The sequence below is a fragment of the Sinohyriopsis cumingii genome, unplaced genomic scaffold, assembly GCF_028554795.1.
Source record: "Sinohyriopsis cumingii isolate HCF-2022 unplaced genomic scaffold, ASM2855479v2 utg001554l, whole genome shotgun sequence".
In the NCBI taxonomy this organism is placed as follows: Eukaryota; Metazoa; Mollusca; class Bivalvia; order Unionida; family Unionidae; genus Sinohyriopsis; species Sinohyriopsis cumingii.
In genome coordinates, this window is record NW_028316017.1 from 573091 (window position 1) to 589244 (window position 16154).

The 16154-nt window shown below is 34.0% G+C and overlaps 1 protein-coding gene across 3 annotated transcripts in view; it reads right to left on the bottom strand.

Annotated features, from left to right (window-relative positions):
- Positions 1–6708: 6708 nt before the first annotated feature.
- LOC149771955 (tRNA (uracil-5-)-methyltransferase homolog A-like) overlaps positions 6709–16154 on the bottom strand; it is an 80270-nt gene continuing 70824 nt past the window's right edge. For all 3 annotated transcript variants that reach the window (XM_089948041.1, XM_089948040.1, XM_089948038.1), the window contains 2 exons: positions 12003–12099; positions 6709–7005 (listed from right to left, as the gene is read on the bottom strand). In XM_089948041.1, coding sequence (XP_089804167.1) covers positions 6846–7005; positions 12003–12099 — 257 coding nt within the window. In that variant the 3' untranslated portion in view covers positions 6709–6845. The remainder of the gene's footprint in view (positions 7006–12002; positions 12100–16154) is intronic.

The following is a 16154-nucleotide window of genomic DNA, read 5'->3' on the forward strand; positions in this document are numbered from 1 at the left end:
ACTGCCATATACAGTCTTCATCTGAAAATGGGGTAAAGGCCATAATGATCTACTGAAACCTGAGATTTCATGTCTAAATGACTTCATTTGTTGGAGATAAACATCAAATCAACAGAGGCTCCATGTGCCCAAGTGTACTAAGGTGCTTGCTTTTACATCACTTTCACATCTCAGAGGGAGTTTTTGTCACAGATCAACCAATTTGGGTTAGTGGTCTTTCGGGGTTCTTCTTCCACCTAATATATTGTTTAAAAAAAACCCAAAGCAGACCAAACTAAATCAACCAACTAATCCACTGTGGCAACAGCAGCAAAGGTACTAGTCCACCATTTTTGCCACAGCTGTATGAATTTATAAATTTTGACTAGTAATTTTGGTAGACCTTTGAATATCATCAATTATGCCTTTTGGACAGCTACCGAAAAGTCATCATCAGTTGGTACAAATGGATTTTTCATGGTGAGCATTTGAGATGGAGAAGTCTTAAGCAATCCTGCATCACATGCTGCCGAAAAGTTTACATTTTAGCTCATTTAAATTTTCTCTAACAATGTTCATTGTTCCAACTAGAACTGTTATAACTTACTCAAGCTATATTCACCGATATCTGGTGATATGCATCTGTAATAAATATTTGTAACAAAGTATGAGAATGTATCAATGTTTTTCATTGAAGCATTTGAACTGAGCAGCAACCAGAATCAACAAACTAAGAAATAAAATTATTTACATCTCTCAGGCAGAAGTCCAGTGTATACCAGTAATCATAAACTGCCAATTTTTTTTCCAACCATACTGATTCAGTGGACATAATCATCAGAATGGACAGAAACAGACCAGAACAGAAATAACCAGATGGTTAAAATCGAGTTGATACATCTTTTAAGTAGTTAAATTCACATTGGTTTAGTTAACTGTACACCCCTTATTGTCTTCCTTTTGATGAAATTTCTTAATGAAGCTAAGAAAATAATGTTGCACACATAAAAAAGAGGCACACTTCTACTCATTATTGTTTTTATTGTACTTCTCCATTCCAGCCTGTTCTTATGATCTTCTCCCCCCACATACTGTTTGCCTTGTTTATAATATGTATCTAAATTTCTCATTTACTTTTCCTCCTACTATACTAAATGTTTGTGAATACGCATATCAATGTGAAATGCAACGGGGAGACTAAATCCAAGATTGAAAACCTCTACATTTCTGGATGTATTCTGCTTGGATTCCATGTTTCTGCACAAAACTCAAGAATTCAAGACTCTCTGTACTAATTCAGTTCCCACTGTAAACCTGTGCAAACACCATGATATTAAAAGTCAATAACTTAAAATTTTGAGTGCTCATGATAAAATTTGTATCAGTATAGACACATCTATGATGACAGCTTTTGTGAAAAGAATACCATAACAGCTGCACCATTTTCTGGACCTACACAAATTTTAAATGTGTGCTTTCAATACTGCACCAAAGAGTCAGCTGCTGATTTCAGTAATGAGTCTCCCAAACTCGGGTCTGTAAAGGGACGGAAATTATGTTAATAAAACAATGTCCCTCACTTTTTTCAGTTACAAGTGGGACAAGCTCTCAAAAGATTCTTTTTACTAAAATCTTACTTTCATTATCAACCAATCAGGGACAGTCAAACCCATATATACTCTGTTTTATCTTCACTGATTTATAGTACAGTTCTCGTTCCTTCAACAACTCTCAATGGCTGCAACCCTTTTTTGACCATACTGACTGGACACACTGTAAGATAATGTTCAAGTAACAGAAATACCATGAGATAACCAGAGACGAATAAAATCCAATAAAATAGTGAAGTTATCTCCCCTGCAGGGATGCTGTCAGGATTTTAGGATTTACTCTAAGTTTTGTGTGTGTGTGATTTCCAATGAGGGAGTGGTGGCGGGAGGAATGGCCTTTGTTAAATATCTCGCTAACACTAAAATATCTGTCACTCTTTGTTACCGTTCAACTCTGTTAAGGCTCTATTGAAATAAAAATACTCAAAGAGATGTCATCAAAAGTTGTATAGCGATTATTACCGTGATGTCATTGGGCATGGTCACGTGGTTGTGGTAGGGTCTTGGTTGGAATGGCAGAAAGACCATAGGCTTACTCCGATCCATACTTGACAGCTAATTACTATGTTGTCAAAAGAATTTAAATTTTTCTAACATTTCAGTTGGACTCGGATTATATACTTGATTCATAGTCAATGAACAGGTTCTAAAACTTATGTGTTTATTTTGGAGCCATGTTCCTCCATCAATTCAAGATTTGAATATACCAAAAGTTAAATTAGTAGAGTTGCATCCTAAATTACTATCATGGCTACTTCAAATGTTATTTAATGTGAGACTTTTATGCCAGAATTCAGTGATTTTTTAGCTTGTAATTTTTGGGTTAAAAAAATGAATTTCTTCTATAAAAAAAACTCAATGTGGTACTAATTACATTGTTTTTTTATTGATACTGTGAGAATTCTTGATGTGTAAAAACTGCACAAGAAACAAACAACATTAGATCAGAAAATTAATACTACTGGGAAAATACTGATAGGAATATGCAGAAATAATGATATTATTATTTAAATGGAATATGTGGTGACAATATGAGTGCTGGTTCTACAACTTTCCAAAATACATCTTGTACAACTATTCTATTGTTTCTAACAACACTGTAATATGGCAATAATTTCTACACACATAAAGTTGACCCACTTTTTATTTTAGTCCCTTGCTAATTAATAGTTTTAGATTTTACAAAAAAACTAAGCAATTTTACCTTTTGACAATAATACTTGATTACAAATATTTAGATTGCAAGAAAATAGAAGTTACAATTTTATTAAAAGTACTGGTACCAGTAAAACTAAAGGAGGTGGTAAAAAGGAATCAAGATGAACAGATTAATAGTATAGGAAAGAATCCATATATCAGAATGACATCAAGTATTTTTTCATCAATTTCATCATTAGTTAATGACACTGCTTCAAAATGTTGTGTTGTGAATAATAGTAATCCAATTTGTAATACAAATACCAAATGATGGCTTGGAACTAAGTGCAAAAAGGTCTGCATAAAATATCACCATGATCAAAATATAAATAGGAAGAACCAAACACAGACAGGAAAATTTTTATCCATCTTGCTTTGAGTTTACACAAATCAGTCTCTTATGTTTAATGTCATTTAATTTTTGCACATAGAGAGCATGTACTTAATTTTGTTGTCTTGTTATTCTTTTGTTGCCATGGTGGTTCTGCAAACTAGAAATCTTCACATATTTAATTATGTTGTATGGGGATTCTCTGATGTTCCCTATGAGCATTAATCTGTTAATTGTTTCTGAATTTAATATGATCCTCCTCCTCTGTGTATGAATATTTATTCTGTGCCGAGAACTCCTTTCATTGCCTGCTGTCTGAAACACATATACATAACTAGCTTGAACAAGTTACCGTACTTTATAGTTGTGCAATTTTCAACATCTCACAGGTATGGCCCTATGGGTATTCTCTCTTGGATATCTCTGTTCCAAAAAGAAAAGTTTTCCTGAGGTCTTGCTAAGATTTTAAAATTAGGAGTCCAGGTCTCCCATTTTGGTAGAAATAGGAGTCCCACCATCAAAAGTTGCAGTCCCCTCCCAGAAAACTATGCAAATTATAAGAACTATTGGTTGCCACTGAGTTTAATTTCTACATTCTTTATAACACTAACATAGCTCTTGTTTGTTTTTCAGAGTGAGTCTGAATTTTTTCAATCCAAGGAAGGTCTTATTCAAAGCACTAAGCTAGGCATCACACACTTTCTTACACTTGGCTACTGTCCCATCCAAACTATCAGTTCTAGCAACTTTAGCACTCTCCTGAATCTCATTACAATCTTCGTCAGTTTGCCACTGAACCTCAAAATACTCATTCAAGTCTAAGTCTCAACATGTCATGATTCCGAGTTCATGTGCACTGCTTATTCTGCTACACTCGGAAATGAACACAATAATAAAAGCTCAAGTTGTTTATTTGATGTACTGTTATAAATGACCTCATGTACATCTCTTGGTCTTTCTGCCTCTGAATTTAAGCACTGTAAATATCAGTAGATTTTCCCATCCAGCTGCCAGTCAAAGCCTTTGATCTTGCCGCCCAGCTATTGCAGCATGTTCTTTTGATGTACTCTTATAATGGTGACATGTACATGGAGGGGGGGGGAGGAGATTTCAGCCACTAAATTCTGTCATTGTAAATATCGGCACAGCTAACTGATCAACATTTTCCCACTAAGCTGGTGCCTGAAGCAGGACTGGCAAGTCTTTGAATTTTGCCGCCCACCTATTACATGCGTACAGAGGACTCTTGCCTAAAAAATTGACATCCAAATATGCATGATTAAGCATTTCTGAGACCTCTGAGTTTTCCCTAACATGAACTCTGCCAAAGATTCACTTCCTTGAATCAGTGCTTTGTTGCCTCTTATGCCAGACTTTTTCTCTTCCATAATGCTGTATTAGGGTTTTAAGTCCAACATTCCCATAGTCTGCTTGTTCAGACATGGGTATCTTGAATAAATATAACCAAAATATTGTCCATCCAACATGTACATCGGACTCGCACTCAACATCAATTTTGGGCTCAAAGTCATACACTGGTATTTCCCGTGACATCTTCCCAATGTCCAACATACCAATATACATGAAATTCAATGTCATCATAGCTATCACCAGCCAGTATTTGCCGACTGAAAACGTCTGAAGACAAACCCAGTTGTGATTCAGCCATTTTGGTTTTCTGTGTGGCCCTTATTTGAAGCATGAATTTGTAAAACTTCCATGATGAAAATAAGTTTAAAACTACCATAAAATGCTTGTTCCAGGGCCAATGAACCAATCAAATTTAGTTTAACAGCCATTCATGTCAAACCAAAGTATCCAGCTATCTGGAAGTTGCATCAAGCGCTGTGAAACTGCTACTGGCAGCACGAATTATGTTGCAAAATGCACTTTTAAAGTTAAAAGTTTAATAAAAATTGCATACTATGTCTGCAACATTTGTACAAATTACGTACATTCATGTGTACTGGCATCATTTTCTGACCCAATATTTTATTCAAATTAGACCACTAGGAGGGGGGTTAGATGTGATTTTAAATATATATTCGTTTTTTTGTTTTTTCTTCTGACAACCCCACTAGCAATTTCTCATTTTGTTAACACAACCCACAACTGAAGTGATTTTTCTAACCAACCTTCCACTGTCAGAATCAAAATAGTTTGAAACACAACCTCCTACAGAAGTTTTTTTGAAGTGCCGTCCTCGGTGGGGGGGGGGGGGCGGGATATATGTTTTACTGGAATAGCCCTTACCTTACTGTTGTAATTTAGAGAGGTTAAGGTCAAATGCAAGATGTCTTTTGAGATGTTATAAGTAATAAAGGAATCAATGGTAATCCATGATGGATTTTAAGTCTTTAAATAAAAATAGTCCAATCCTTGGCAGAAAGAAGATAAAATACAGAAACTGACCACAAAAAAAAGATTTTGGCAGAAACCCTTGAGTAAGTAGTTTGATTTATTTGGCCTTGTTAATTGCTATTGTAGTATTCATGATGCTTCAAGATGAATATTTTAGGGCAGCTCTTATATTTCTTTGTTCACATGAAAATTCTGAAACGTGCACTTTCTCCCAATGCCAAGAACCCACCAGCTAAGAAATATTATAACAAGTTCAACAATGCTTGAATATCAGGGTTTAAGAGTGCACATGTGAGTAGGAAGTTCCTACAAAAGTGGAACTGAAGATAGTGTATGGAGGAAAACTGATATCATTAGGCATGTGCAGGTACCATCACACAGGATGGCAGGCACCATCACATAGGATTAACAATTTTGTGTAACAAACACATCAACTTTGAAGACATTATTTGAGACTGGATCAAAAGTTGGTAAAGAGAGGAATACTGGAAAACAGCAACTTTAGAAACCTAGCAGGAGAAAAACTGAAGTCAGAACTTGTTTAAAGACTGAATGTGGTTGTCCTGTTATTGCCACATTATAATGATGATATGAGAGGACTTTTTCTATGATTTGCAAAATACAAAGTGGTTAATGCATAAATATGGACCATAAAACTATAGAGTTAAAAGTTTAAAGCTTAATAATCACAAAGAATAGTTGTTTTTATCATTGTTATGGGGTTTAATGCCATTTTTCAGCACAAGATAGGCTACACTGACGGAGGTAAAATGGCAGCGATCTGAAATGGTGAGAGCTTTAGACCACTCAGCCACTTGGGGCACCAACAAAAGAATATCATCTGTGGTTACAAGACAGTGCTTTTGTGAAGAAAACTAAAAATGCTTGTGGATTACATAAAAAAATGTCTGCAGTGAACTATGAGCTGTACAACCATTCCTCTTTCATTTACTTGACAATATACTGATTTATACTTATTGATTATTGTTAAAATATTTTTCCATCAGAATCTTAATCATTTTCAAAACTATTTAAATTATAATATTAAATGAATACATATAATGAAAAAATATGCACTCTAGTTTTATTTCCAATCTTCTAAAACCAAGTTAAATTGATCCTTATAAAAAGCTACTGGTTTTGAAGCCAACCTACTAATCAAAAGCTTTTAATCTGCTGATTTGATGTCTTGGTTCTGTCATAGGTATGTTTTATTCACAAAGGATTAGGAAGGTTAACAAATTTTGAATCAGTGATTCATCCTTTATTTAAAAGAGCACTTCATAAAATACAAAACTGATTTTGTTTAAACTGATATTATGAACAGGAAGGTGAATAACATGTACATAACAAAATAAAAATTTGATTTAATTCATGTCATCTGAACCAGCTTGGTTGTCTGAAGCTTCTCGCTCAAAAAGAAGAAGAAGTTCACAATGCTTTGTATGTGGAAACAGGTCTACAGGCAGTGCTTTAACTGGGACAAAAGGATTCCCTTTCAATCTCTTGGAAACTGGTCGCATCAGACTGTAATGAGAAAGAAGAAAAGAATGCTGTAAGATTAATAACAAATGAATAAAAGATGCACAGTTCGTTGAGATGCAGGTATGTTTGGGATGTATCAAAAATTCAAAGTGGAATTCAGAACTCAAAGTTCCAAACCATCAATAGAGAAAAGCCTCTATACAATCCCTCCCCCCATTCTTGCCCTATTAAGTACTGGTTTAATACTGTATATGGTTTAAATAAAAATAAAAATAATAGTTAATGAGTCTTTGTGTCACTATCTTTGTTTAATTAAAGCCTGGAGATTCTTTTCCAAATTTTATTTCATGTGTGAAGATTTAAAAAATGATACATTTGTCATTAATCAATGTTCATAACATGACCATCTAGAAAAACTTTAACTGTTCATAAACTCGTTCAGTTTAGCAGTAGATGAATCATTTTGGTACAAAAACTGAATAAATTACTAGCTATTTTTATAGAATATCTGGTAGTTATCACTAACCTGCCAATGAGATAAACCAATCAGTTGGAAATCCCCTCATTAATATGCATGGATTTTGCTCATAATTGTATTCATCCTAGATCTTAATGATTTAAGCCCATTAACCAAACGTTATCACAATTTGAGCAAGAATATAGTTTTCAATACTGTAACAAGCCAGCCAATTACATGCAAGAATACATCACTAATATGTTATAATCATATGCATTAGTAAAATCATGTGAGATTTGATAATAAAAGCATACATTTGAAGTCTTGCCTACCACATGACAGACAGTAGAAAGAGCCTAAACTTATACAAATTTCACTTTAAAAAAATAAAATTACAAAGAAATGACTGAAAATTCTTAGTGCTGTGACCACTAAGACATACTTGGGACACTGAGAAGATGCTTTCAAAGTGGAATAGACAGCCACATATACAATTTAGAATTCTGTATTAATTTCATATGAACTCTGTGAGTAACCACAGTAGAAGTATGTTTAAATGGAACAGACCTGAAGATAACTAATAGGAAAATCAGGAATTGAGATGTCTATGCACACAGTAGTGATGATGATTCCAATGACAATGATGAGCATGATGAAAACAGTGCACCAGAAAACAAGAAAAACAATATACTTCTTCAAAGAGAACTGGGACAAGATCTGTCCACAGTTCAAAACAAGTGAAAAACTGGATATGTGTGCAACTGGTATTTAAAATTTGCATGAAATCTCTTTCACTTGTGAGAGTACAAGTTTTTAAATATCTACACTGAATGTCATGCAGAGGAAAAGGGAGTTAAGAGCCTTTGCTGAGGAAATACAAAGGTTACCAAGCTGAACTGACCTGGGTGGGTCTTAAACTTGTGACCCTTGTATTACAACTCTGATGCTCTACCAACCCAAGCTACCATGGTTCCCTTCATTCAGGAGGTGTAGCCATATGAAGAATTTCATGGCAATCCATTTGGTGTCCAAAACTGAGATTATATTAGCATAATTTTCATCGAGGTCCAGCTCCTTATTGCAATGGGTGTTTTAGCAAAGTTTATGCTGATATATCTATTTTAGAGAAGCAAGAAACATTTGTTTTGGAGAAGCAAGATTTTGAATAGTTCCATTGTACTAGCCATTTTGTGATGTCCGATTAAAACTATTTTCATTCTAGACAAGCTACATGAGAAATTATTTTGTGAAAACCTTATGTCAAGACTATCATCTGTTTACAAGAACTTGTGACAATAGAATTTTGAAGATGGTTTCAGTTGCAGCCATTTTGTATGACTGATATCATATTCAGACAGACCCCATTACATGTAACAAAAAGTTTTCGGTGAAAAATCAATCTGAATCTGGGTTATAAGCTATAATAAAATGTTCAAAATGGCTGTAATGGCAGCTGTGTTAGCAGTCAGATCAGCTTTACCATCACTATTTAGGTTCATCAAGATACTACAATGCTGATAAAACATCTGTTATTGAAGAATAGGGATTCTCATCATGGTCAATGGTCATGTGATCATAGACGATGATATGCTGGCACATTATGCGATGGCAGATCAGGGTGCAAGTTGTTTTGCAGTTGGACTTGACTTTTAAATGAGTGTATATATTATATCACATAGGTACAGTCACTTTCAGAGAAGGAAAACTAGCTTTTTAAGATAGGTGGCTGCTTTAAACAAGTTAATATCTTCTAAAATCTTGTTTTAGGAACCTTCAAATAGGTGGTGGCTTTATAGCAATGACTTTAACACAAGTTTGTCTCATCCGTTTTTACTGATTTCATGGCACTTGTAAAACATTCCTGACTACATCATGCTATGGAAATGGGAGCCAAGTGCCTTTTCAAAGGACAGACATGGCTTGCCTGGATGGGTATCAAAACCATGACCCATGCTTACCAAATGTGATAGTCTTTACCATGACTCACAAGGTCTGTCTATTTCAATTATCTTAAATCAAACTACTCTGGTAAAACATAAGACCGAGGACTCCAACAGCATTTGTTTACATATCTTAAATCAAACTACTCTGGTCAAACATAAGACTGAGGACTCCAACAGCATTAGTTTACATATCTTAAATCAAACTACTCTGGTCAAACATAAGACTGAGGACTCCAACAGCATTGGTTTACATATCTTAAATCAAACTACTCTGGTCAAACATAAGACTGAGGACTCCAACAGCATTGGTTTACATATCTTAAATCAAACTACTCTGGTCAAACATAAGACTGAGGACTCCAACAGCATTGGTTTACATATCTTAAATCAAACTACTCTGATAAAACATAAGACTGAGGATTCCAACAGCATTGGTTTACATATCTTAAATCAAAATACTGTGGTCAAACATAAGACTGAGGACTCCAACAGCATTGGTTTACATATCTTAAATCAAACTAATCTGGTCAAACATAAGACTGAGGACTCCAACAGCATTGGTTTACATATCTTAAATCAAACTACTCTGATAAAACATAAGACTGAGGATTCCAACAGCGTTGGTTTACATATCTTAAATCAAAATACTCTGGTAAAACATAAGACTGAGGACTCCAACAGCATTGATTTGCTCCTGATCTTTATTTAATGGCCTTATCCTTTTATCCCAGTCAGCTTATTTCAAATAATTTGGTTTACTATTGAATAGCATTACAGCCACACTGATTGCTTATATTTTTGTTATAAAAAAGCTTTGGTTTTATTATAGGCAAAACATCAATGGAAGTAATTTATAGTTGTACAACACTTTACATAAAATATCAACACCAGAAGGTATGCTAATGCCAGAGCAAACCCACATTATCCATAGCATAAAACACAAGAACAATGGATAGTAACAAATTTAATCAAAGTCACTTAAGTCACTGAAGCATTAAACTTAACCAAGAATGTAAAAATAATGCAAACATATAAAGGTATAATCCTTAGTTGCCTCCCCTGAGGGGGGGTCCTATTCAGCCCACCAGCAACTGCTGCCTAAGACCTAGGAAGAAAGAAACAGTATGGCTATATATATGTAATTGCTTTTATATGTGTAAACATTGGTGCAGACACTGAGAATTGTGTAATAGCTCTCCTCTGCTTTTTGATTCTATAATTTAAAAAAAAATTAATTTATTGCTGAACAAAAAGGTTGATTGATTTTGATATGTGTAAATTTATCTGAGGGAGCTGCAGTAGCTCAGTTGTTAGATCAAAGGATCTATAATCCATGGGTCAAAGGGCTGAAACCAGCCCAGGTCAGCAGCTTCAGTGTGTCCTGAGCAAAAAAATCTCCCATTTCCTCTGCATGATATAATAATAATTATAATAATAATAATAATAATAATAATAATAATAATAATAATAATAATAATGAGGACTTTCAATAGCACCTAATCTTTAGAAGCTCTAAGCACTTTACAACATTAGACAACACCTATAAGATAAAAAACACATATAATGATATGATTACAAACACAAACACCATGAAATTAGAAAACATAGAAAATAAATATGCTGAGAATATTTAAGGTATGAAACATTATTAAGTTTTTAAGTTTGTTCTTGCAGTCGAAATAAGTGAGTTTTGAGAGCACTCTTGAATGTGATCACTGTGTCTTTGTGTCTAAGTTCAGTGGGCAATTCATTCCATGTTGCTGGGCCCTGGTATGCAAAAGAACGCTGTCCATATGACTTTGTTTTCATAGTGGGAATAATGAGTATATGATTGTCAGAAGAGGAGCTTAAGTATCTTGCTGGTGTGTACATATGGGTGAGGTCAGATAGGTATGTTGGACATGAGTCCATCAGTGAAACGTAGCACAGAGAACAAATTTTGTATTTGATTCTGAATCGAATGGATAGCCAGTGTAGGGTACAGAGCAGCGGGGAGGTGTGCTCTGATTGTGGTACTCGAAGTATGATCCGAGCAGCTGTGTTTTGAACTTTTTGAAGTTTCTGCAGCAGATATTGAGACGAACCAGACATAATTGAGTTACAATAGTCCAGTCTTGAAAGTACTAATGAATACACAAGTGTTTTAGTGGCATCAACTGAAAGATATTTGCGAATGGAGCTGATGCGTCTCAGCTCAAGATATGCAGCCTTGCATATGTTCATGACATGTTGGTGCAATGTGAGAGCACTTTCCAGAGTAACACCTAGGTTTTGTACTGATTGTGTAATTTTAATGTTGGTGTTGCTGAAATTTATTGTTTGAGGTAAAGAATGTGAATGAGAAAGTCTTTGTGTTGTAATCAGAATATAGCCACTTCTGTACTGAAAGTGCTCAACAAACCAGTAAAACATTAATTTCCTGTTGTACATAATAAAAGTACCTTTACAACCAATAAACCAGTAAAACATTATTTTCCAGTTGTACATAATAAAAGTACCTTTACAACTAACAAACCAGTAAACATTATTTTCCAGTTGTACATAATAAAAGTACCTTTACAACCAACAAACCAGTAAAACATTATTTTCCTGTTGTACATAATAAAAGACAGTGAGTAAAAGAACGTGGGGTAACATACTCGAGGAAGTTGTTAAGTGCAGCATTTGCATTGCAAGCCACATACACCAGCCTGTTCACAAAGGCAGAACGTCGTATTGCACGGATGACATTTGGATCTGAAACAAGAGAAATTTTGTGATAATTTTATCTCATTTTTGTGACAGATATTGCTGTTATTAATGAAACTATCCGTGAACAAAAGGAAGGGTATTTAATTTGCACATGTAAATATATCCTGGCCTGCCCCACAACCCACTATTACCACAAGATGGAGACAAAATCTACAGTAAAAGAAAAAGTACACAACTCTTCTGAAGACAGTTTGAGTAAAATCACTGCATATTTCCTGTTATATGCCGCATCCAGCTTTAACTTAAAAAGGGCAATAACTTTTTAAAAAAATCAAGGCAGCAAAGAACATTTGAACATTAGCATCATCAACTGAAACAAAAATTATGTGAGCAAAGCCATTTGTCGTTATGTAAATCTTCAAATGATAACCATGATATGTACAAAATGTCATGGTAATTCACTGAAAACTGACTAGTGAGAGCAATGTTATTAGTCGATGTGCACATCTTTAAATGATGACCATAACATGTACAAAATTTCATGGTAATCCACCTAAAACTGCAAGACTAGTTTCTTTTAGAAGGCTGCCATACACTACATTAGTTTCCAAGTTAAAGAAAGGAAATAACTTTATGAAACAAGAATTACAGTCTGCAATGACTGTACAACTTTTGAAAATGATCATAACAATTTCAAAGTCTCATGGCGATCCTTTGAAATCTGCAAGACGATTTAGTCAAGTATTCTGCTTAAATCAACAAGGTCAATAACTCTTACAAAAATTGACAGAACAAATTTGAGCACATCTTCAGGTGACAACTGTAACATTTTTCCAAGTTTCAATGGCAATCCATCAAAAACTATGAGATTCTATGCATTAATGAGATTGTGTCATGCACTAAATTAACCTATAAGACAATAATGGTATTAACTGTTTAAAAAAACTGGAAGGAGTTAAGTGGTTTGGTAATATGCACATCATCAGGTGATAACCATAATATGTACCTAGTTTCAAGGCAATCCATGAAAATCTGCAGGGCAAACAACACTGAGATAAACTGCATTAAACTACAATTAAAAAGGACAATAACTGACAACGAATGTGGGGGCAAAGTGAATTGTCAATAGAGGCATCTTCAGATGATGACCACTGATACATAAAAAATGCAAGACAGCTTGTGTCCCCAAGATTCTGTCTGACATAACATACAGCTGTAGGACTAAAAGGCAATAACTGGAACATAAATAATGATAGCAAAGTAATTTCTCAACATTTGCCTCTTCAAATGATGAACATGTATAAAGATTCATGGCAATCCATTATTCAAATTAGCTGTGTTTACAAACTTATGTCATACATTACATTAGTCTTCAGATGATGGTCAAAATACTTCAAACGTTTTATGGTGATTCAATAATGTCTGTGAAGATTATTGGGCTCAGAAGATTCTGTCATATCCTGCATCAGCTATGAATCAAAATGGGCAGAAGCTCTTATAAAAACTGAGCAAACACTTTAAATTGATAGGTTATTTGTTTTTGAAAAAAATGACATCCATTTGTGGCATCATTCAAGTTATTCTGCAGATATATCCACAAACTGGGTTAATGGTACCAGAAGTCCCATAAGGGACTGATGCTAAATTAGGCAAAAAGAATTTCAATGAATTCAAACCGTTTCTTCTTTTATCATTTTCATTGCCGAGTATTGAAACCCTTTCTGACATATTTGAGCGATAAGATTTTAAAATTAGCTACTGTTGTGGCCATATTGAATGCTAGACATAAACTGCAATATCTCATCAAAAACATGGATATCAATTGTATTCACAAAGTTCTGTCATATATTACATTAGATTCAAAGTATATAAAAAAAGAAATGAACTCTGAAATGCATAACTTTAGATGATAATCACAGCAATTCAAAACTTTAATCATCTTCAAGTGATGATCATAACATTTACAAGCTTCATGACAATACATCAAAAACCGCATGACCAGATGTGCTAATGAAATTGTATTGTATACTGCATTAAGCTACATGACAAAAAGGTCAATAACGCAAACAAAAATTGACAAAGCAAAGTCAATGTCAACACGAGTATCTTCAGGTGATGAAAAAAATACTTACCAAGTGTCACAGAGATGCATTAAAAACTTCTAAGACAGTTGCATAAATAACACTGTGTCATACACTCCATTAAAACAACAAAAAAGGGCAATAACGTGACAAAAACTGGGGAGCAAAGTGGTTTATTGACATGTACACCTTCAAGTTATGACCATAATATTTACCAAATGAGACTGTGTTATACACTGCTACAAAGTGAGATTGTGTTACACACTGCTACAAAGTGAGACTGTGTTAAACACTGCTACAAGACAAAACAGATAATCACTCTAACAAAAACTGCAGGTACAAAGTGATTAGTCAAAAAACATTTTCAGGTGATAAACATAACATTTACCAAATTTCAAGGCAATCCATAAAAAATAGGGGGATTAACTGCACTAACAAGATTGTGTGCCAGATGAAAGGATGGATGGATGAATGGATGGACGAAAAGATAATTATAAACACCCAAAAATCTGTGAATGATTCTGAGAAATTTTATTCACAACTATCCATCATGGAAATAAAGCCAATCTTCATTTGTTTATACCAATAATGAAAGCTTTTTCTCATAGTTCTACTGTTGTACTTCATATGAAAAATTTTCTCACATGTATTAATTGGACCTATGGGAACCAACACCAATAATTCAATTAAGGTAACATTTCTATATTTATAACAAATTTGCCTCATGGTTACCATATTTAGCTGTGTACTTTTGCACTTAATTTTCTTATTTTCAGTGAGAACTGCATGTTTTATACAAGAACTAAAAGAATTTTGTTTCTTCTGGATCAATCTAATGGAAGGATAAAGGTACTATAGCAACCTACACATCATATTAACTAATTGTGAAATATTAAAACCACTGCTTCTGGCATTGTAACATTTCCATATTTATAATAAATTTGCCTCATGGTTACCATATTTAGCTGTGTATCATGTGTACTTTTGCACTTAATTTTCTTATTTTCAGTGAGAACTGCATGTTTTATACAAGAACTAAAAGAAAAGTTTTTCTTCTGGATCAATCTGATGGAAGGATAAAGATACTATAGCAACCTACACGTCATATTAACTAATTGTGAAATATTAAAACCACTGCTTCTGGCATTGTAACTAAATTGTTTACAGGTACTAGCCTTAGTAAAGAAATAAATAATGCTTACAAACCTTGAATGTTTTGTTCTTTGATTGCTTATGTTAATAAATTTATTTCATATCATGTCACTGTGCAGAGATTTTTTCTATACCTCGTCTTGAAAAACATGTATATAATGACTGGTAATTTGTTGTTCTAAAGCCGTGCAAAGTACCACATAGCTGCGGAACGAATATGATGATTAGTTTGACTATTCTACCTGTACCGTAAATGTTGAGTATTCTATACCTGTGGACCAAATACATTTTTTTCTTCATTTGTTCTTGGTTTAATTGAAGTATAATATTTTGAATTTTAGCAATGTTAATGTTCTCATCTGAGGCACGTTTAGGGGACATATTTTTGGTGACTATGGTTAGTGTGCTACATTAACAATGACACATGGTGAAACAAAATAATCAATTAATGTATAAAGTCAGAAAATGTTTTTTTTTCTTCCTTATTTTCATATCATCTTAAATCATAGCATCTGATATATCTTTGGAACTATGTAGTGATTAAAATTTTCATTGACTCACTTTGGTCTTTTCAAGGAAATCAAAGCTGGCTAAGCTTAAACATGATAATCATAATTACAATGCATCTATTTAGGTAAATTTGCCATTTATTTACTTTTCTTTTTAAAAAAAAACAAGTTTGTTACAATATAGCGAGTAATATTTAACTGACAGCATGGCATTTTTAGAAGTTGACAGTGCTTCATTGACTCAGCATGGTCTTTCAAGGTAATTGGTGCCAGCTAAAGCTTTGATATGCTAAAAATACTGGAAGTCACTTTGCTTTGCCTATGTACAGGCAAATTTGCAATTTATTTATGTACTTTT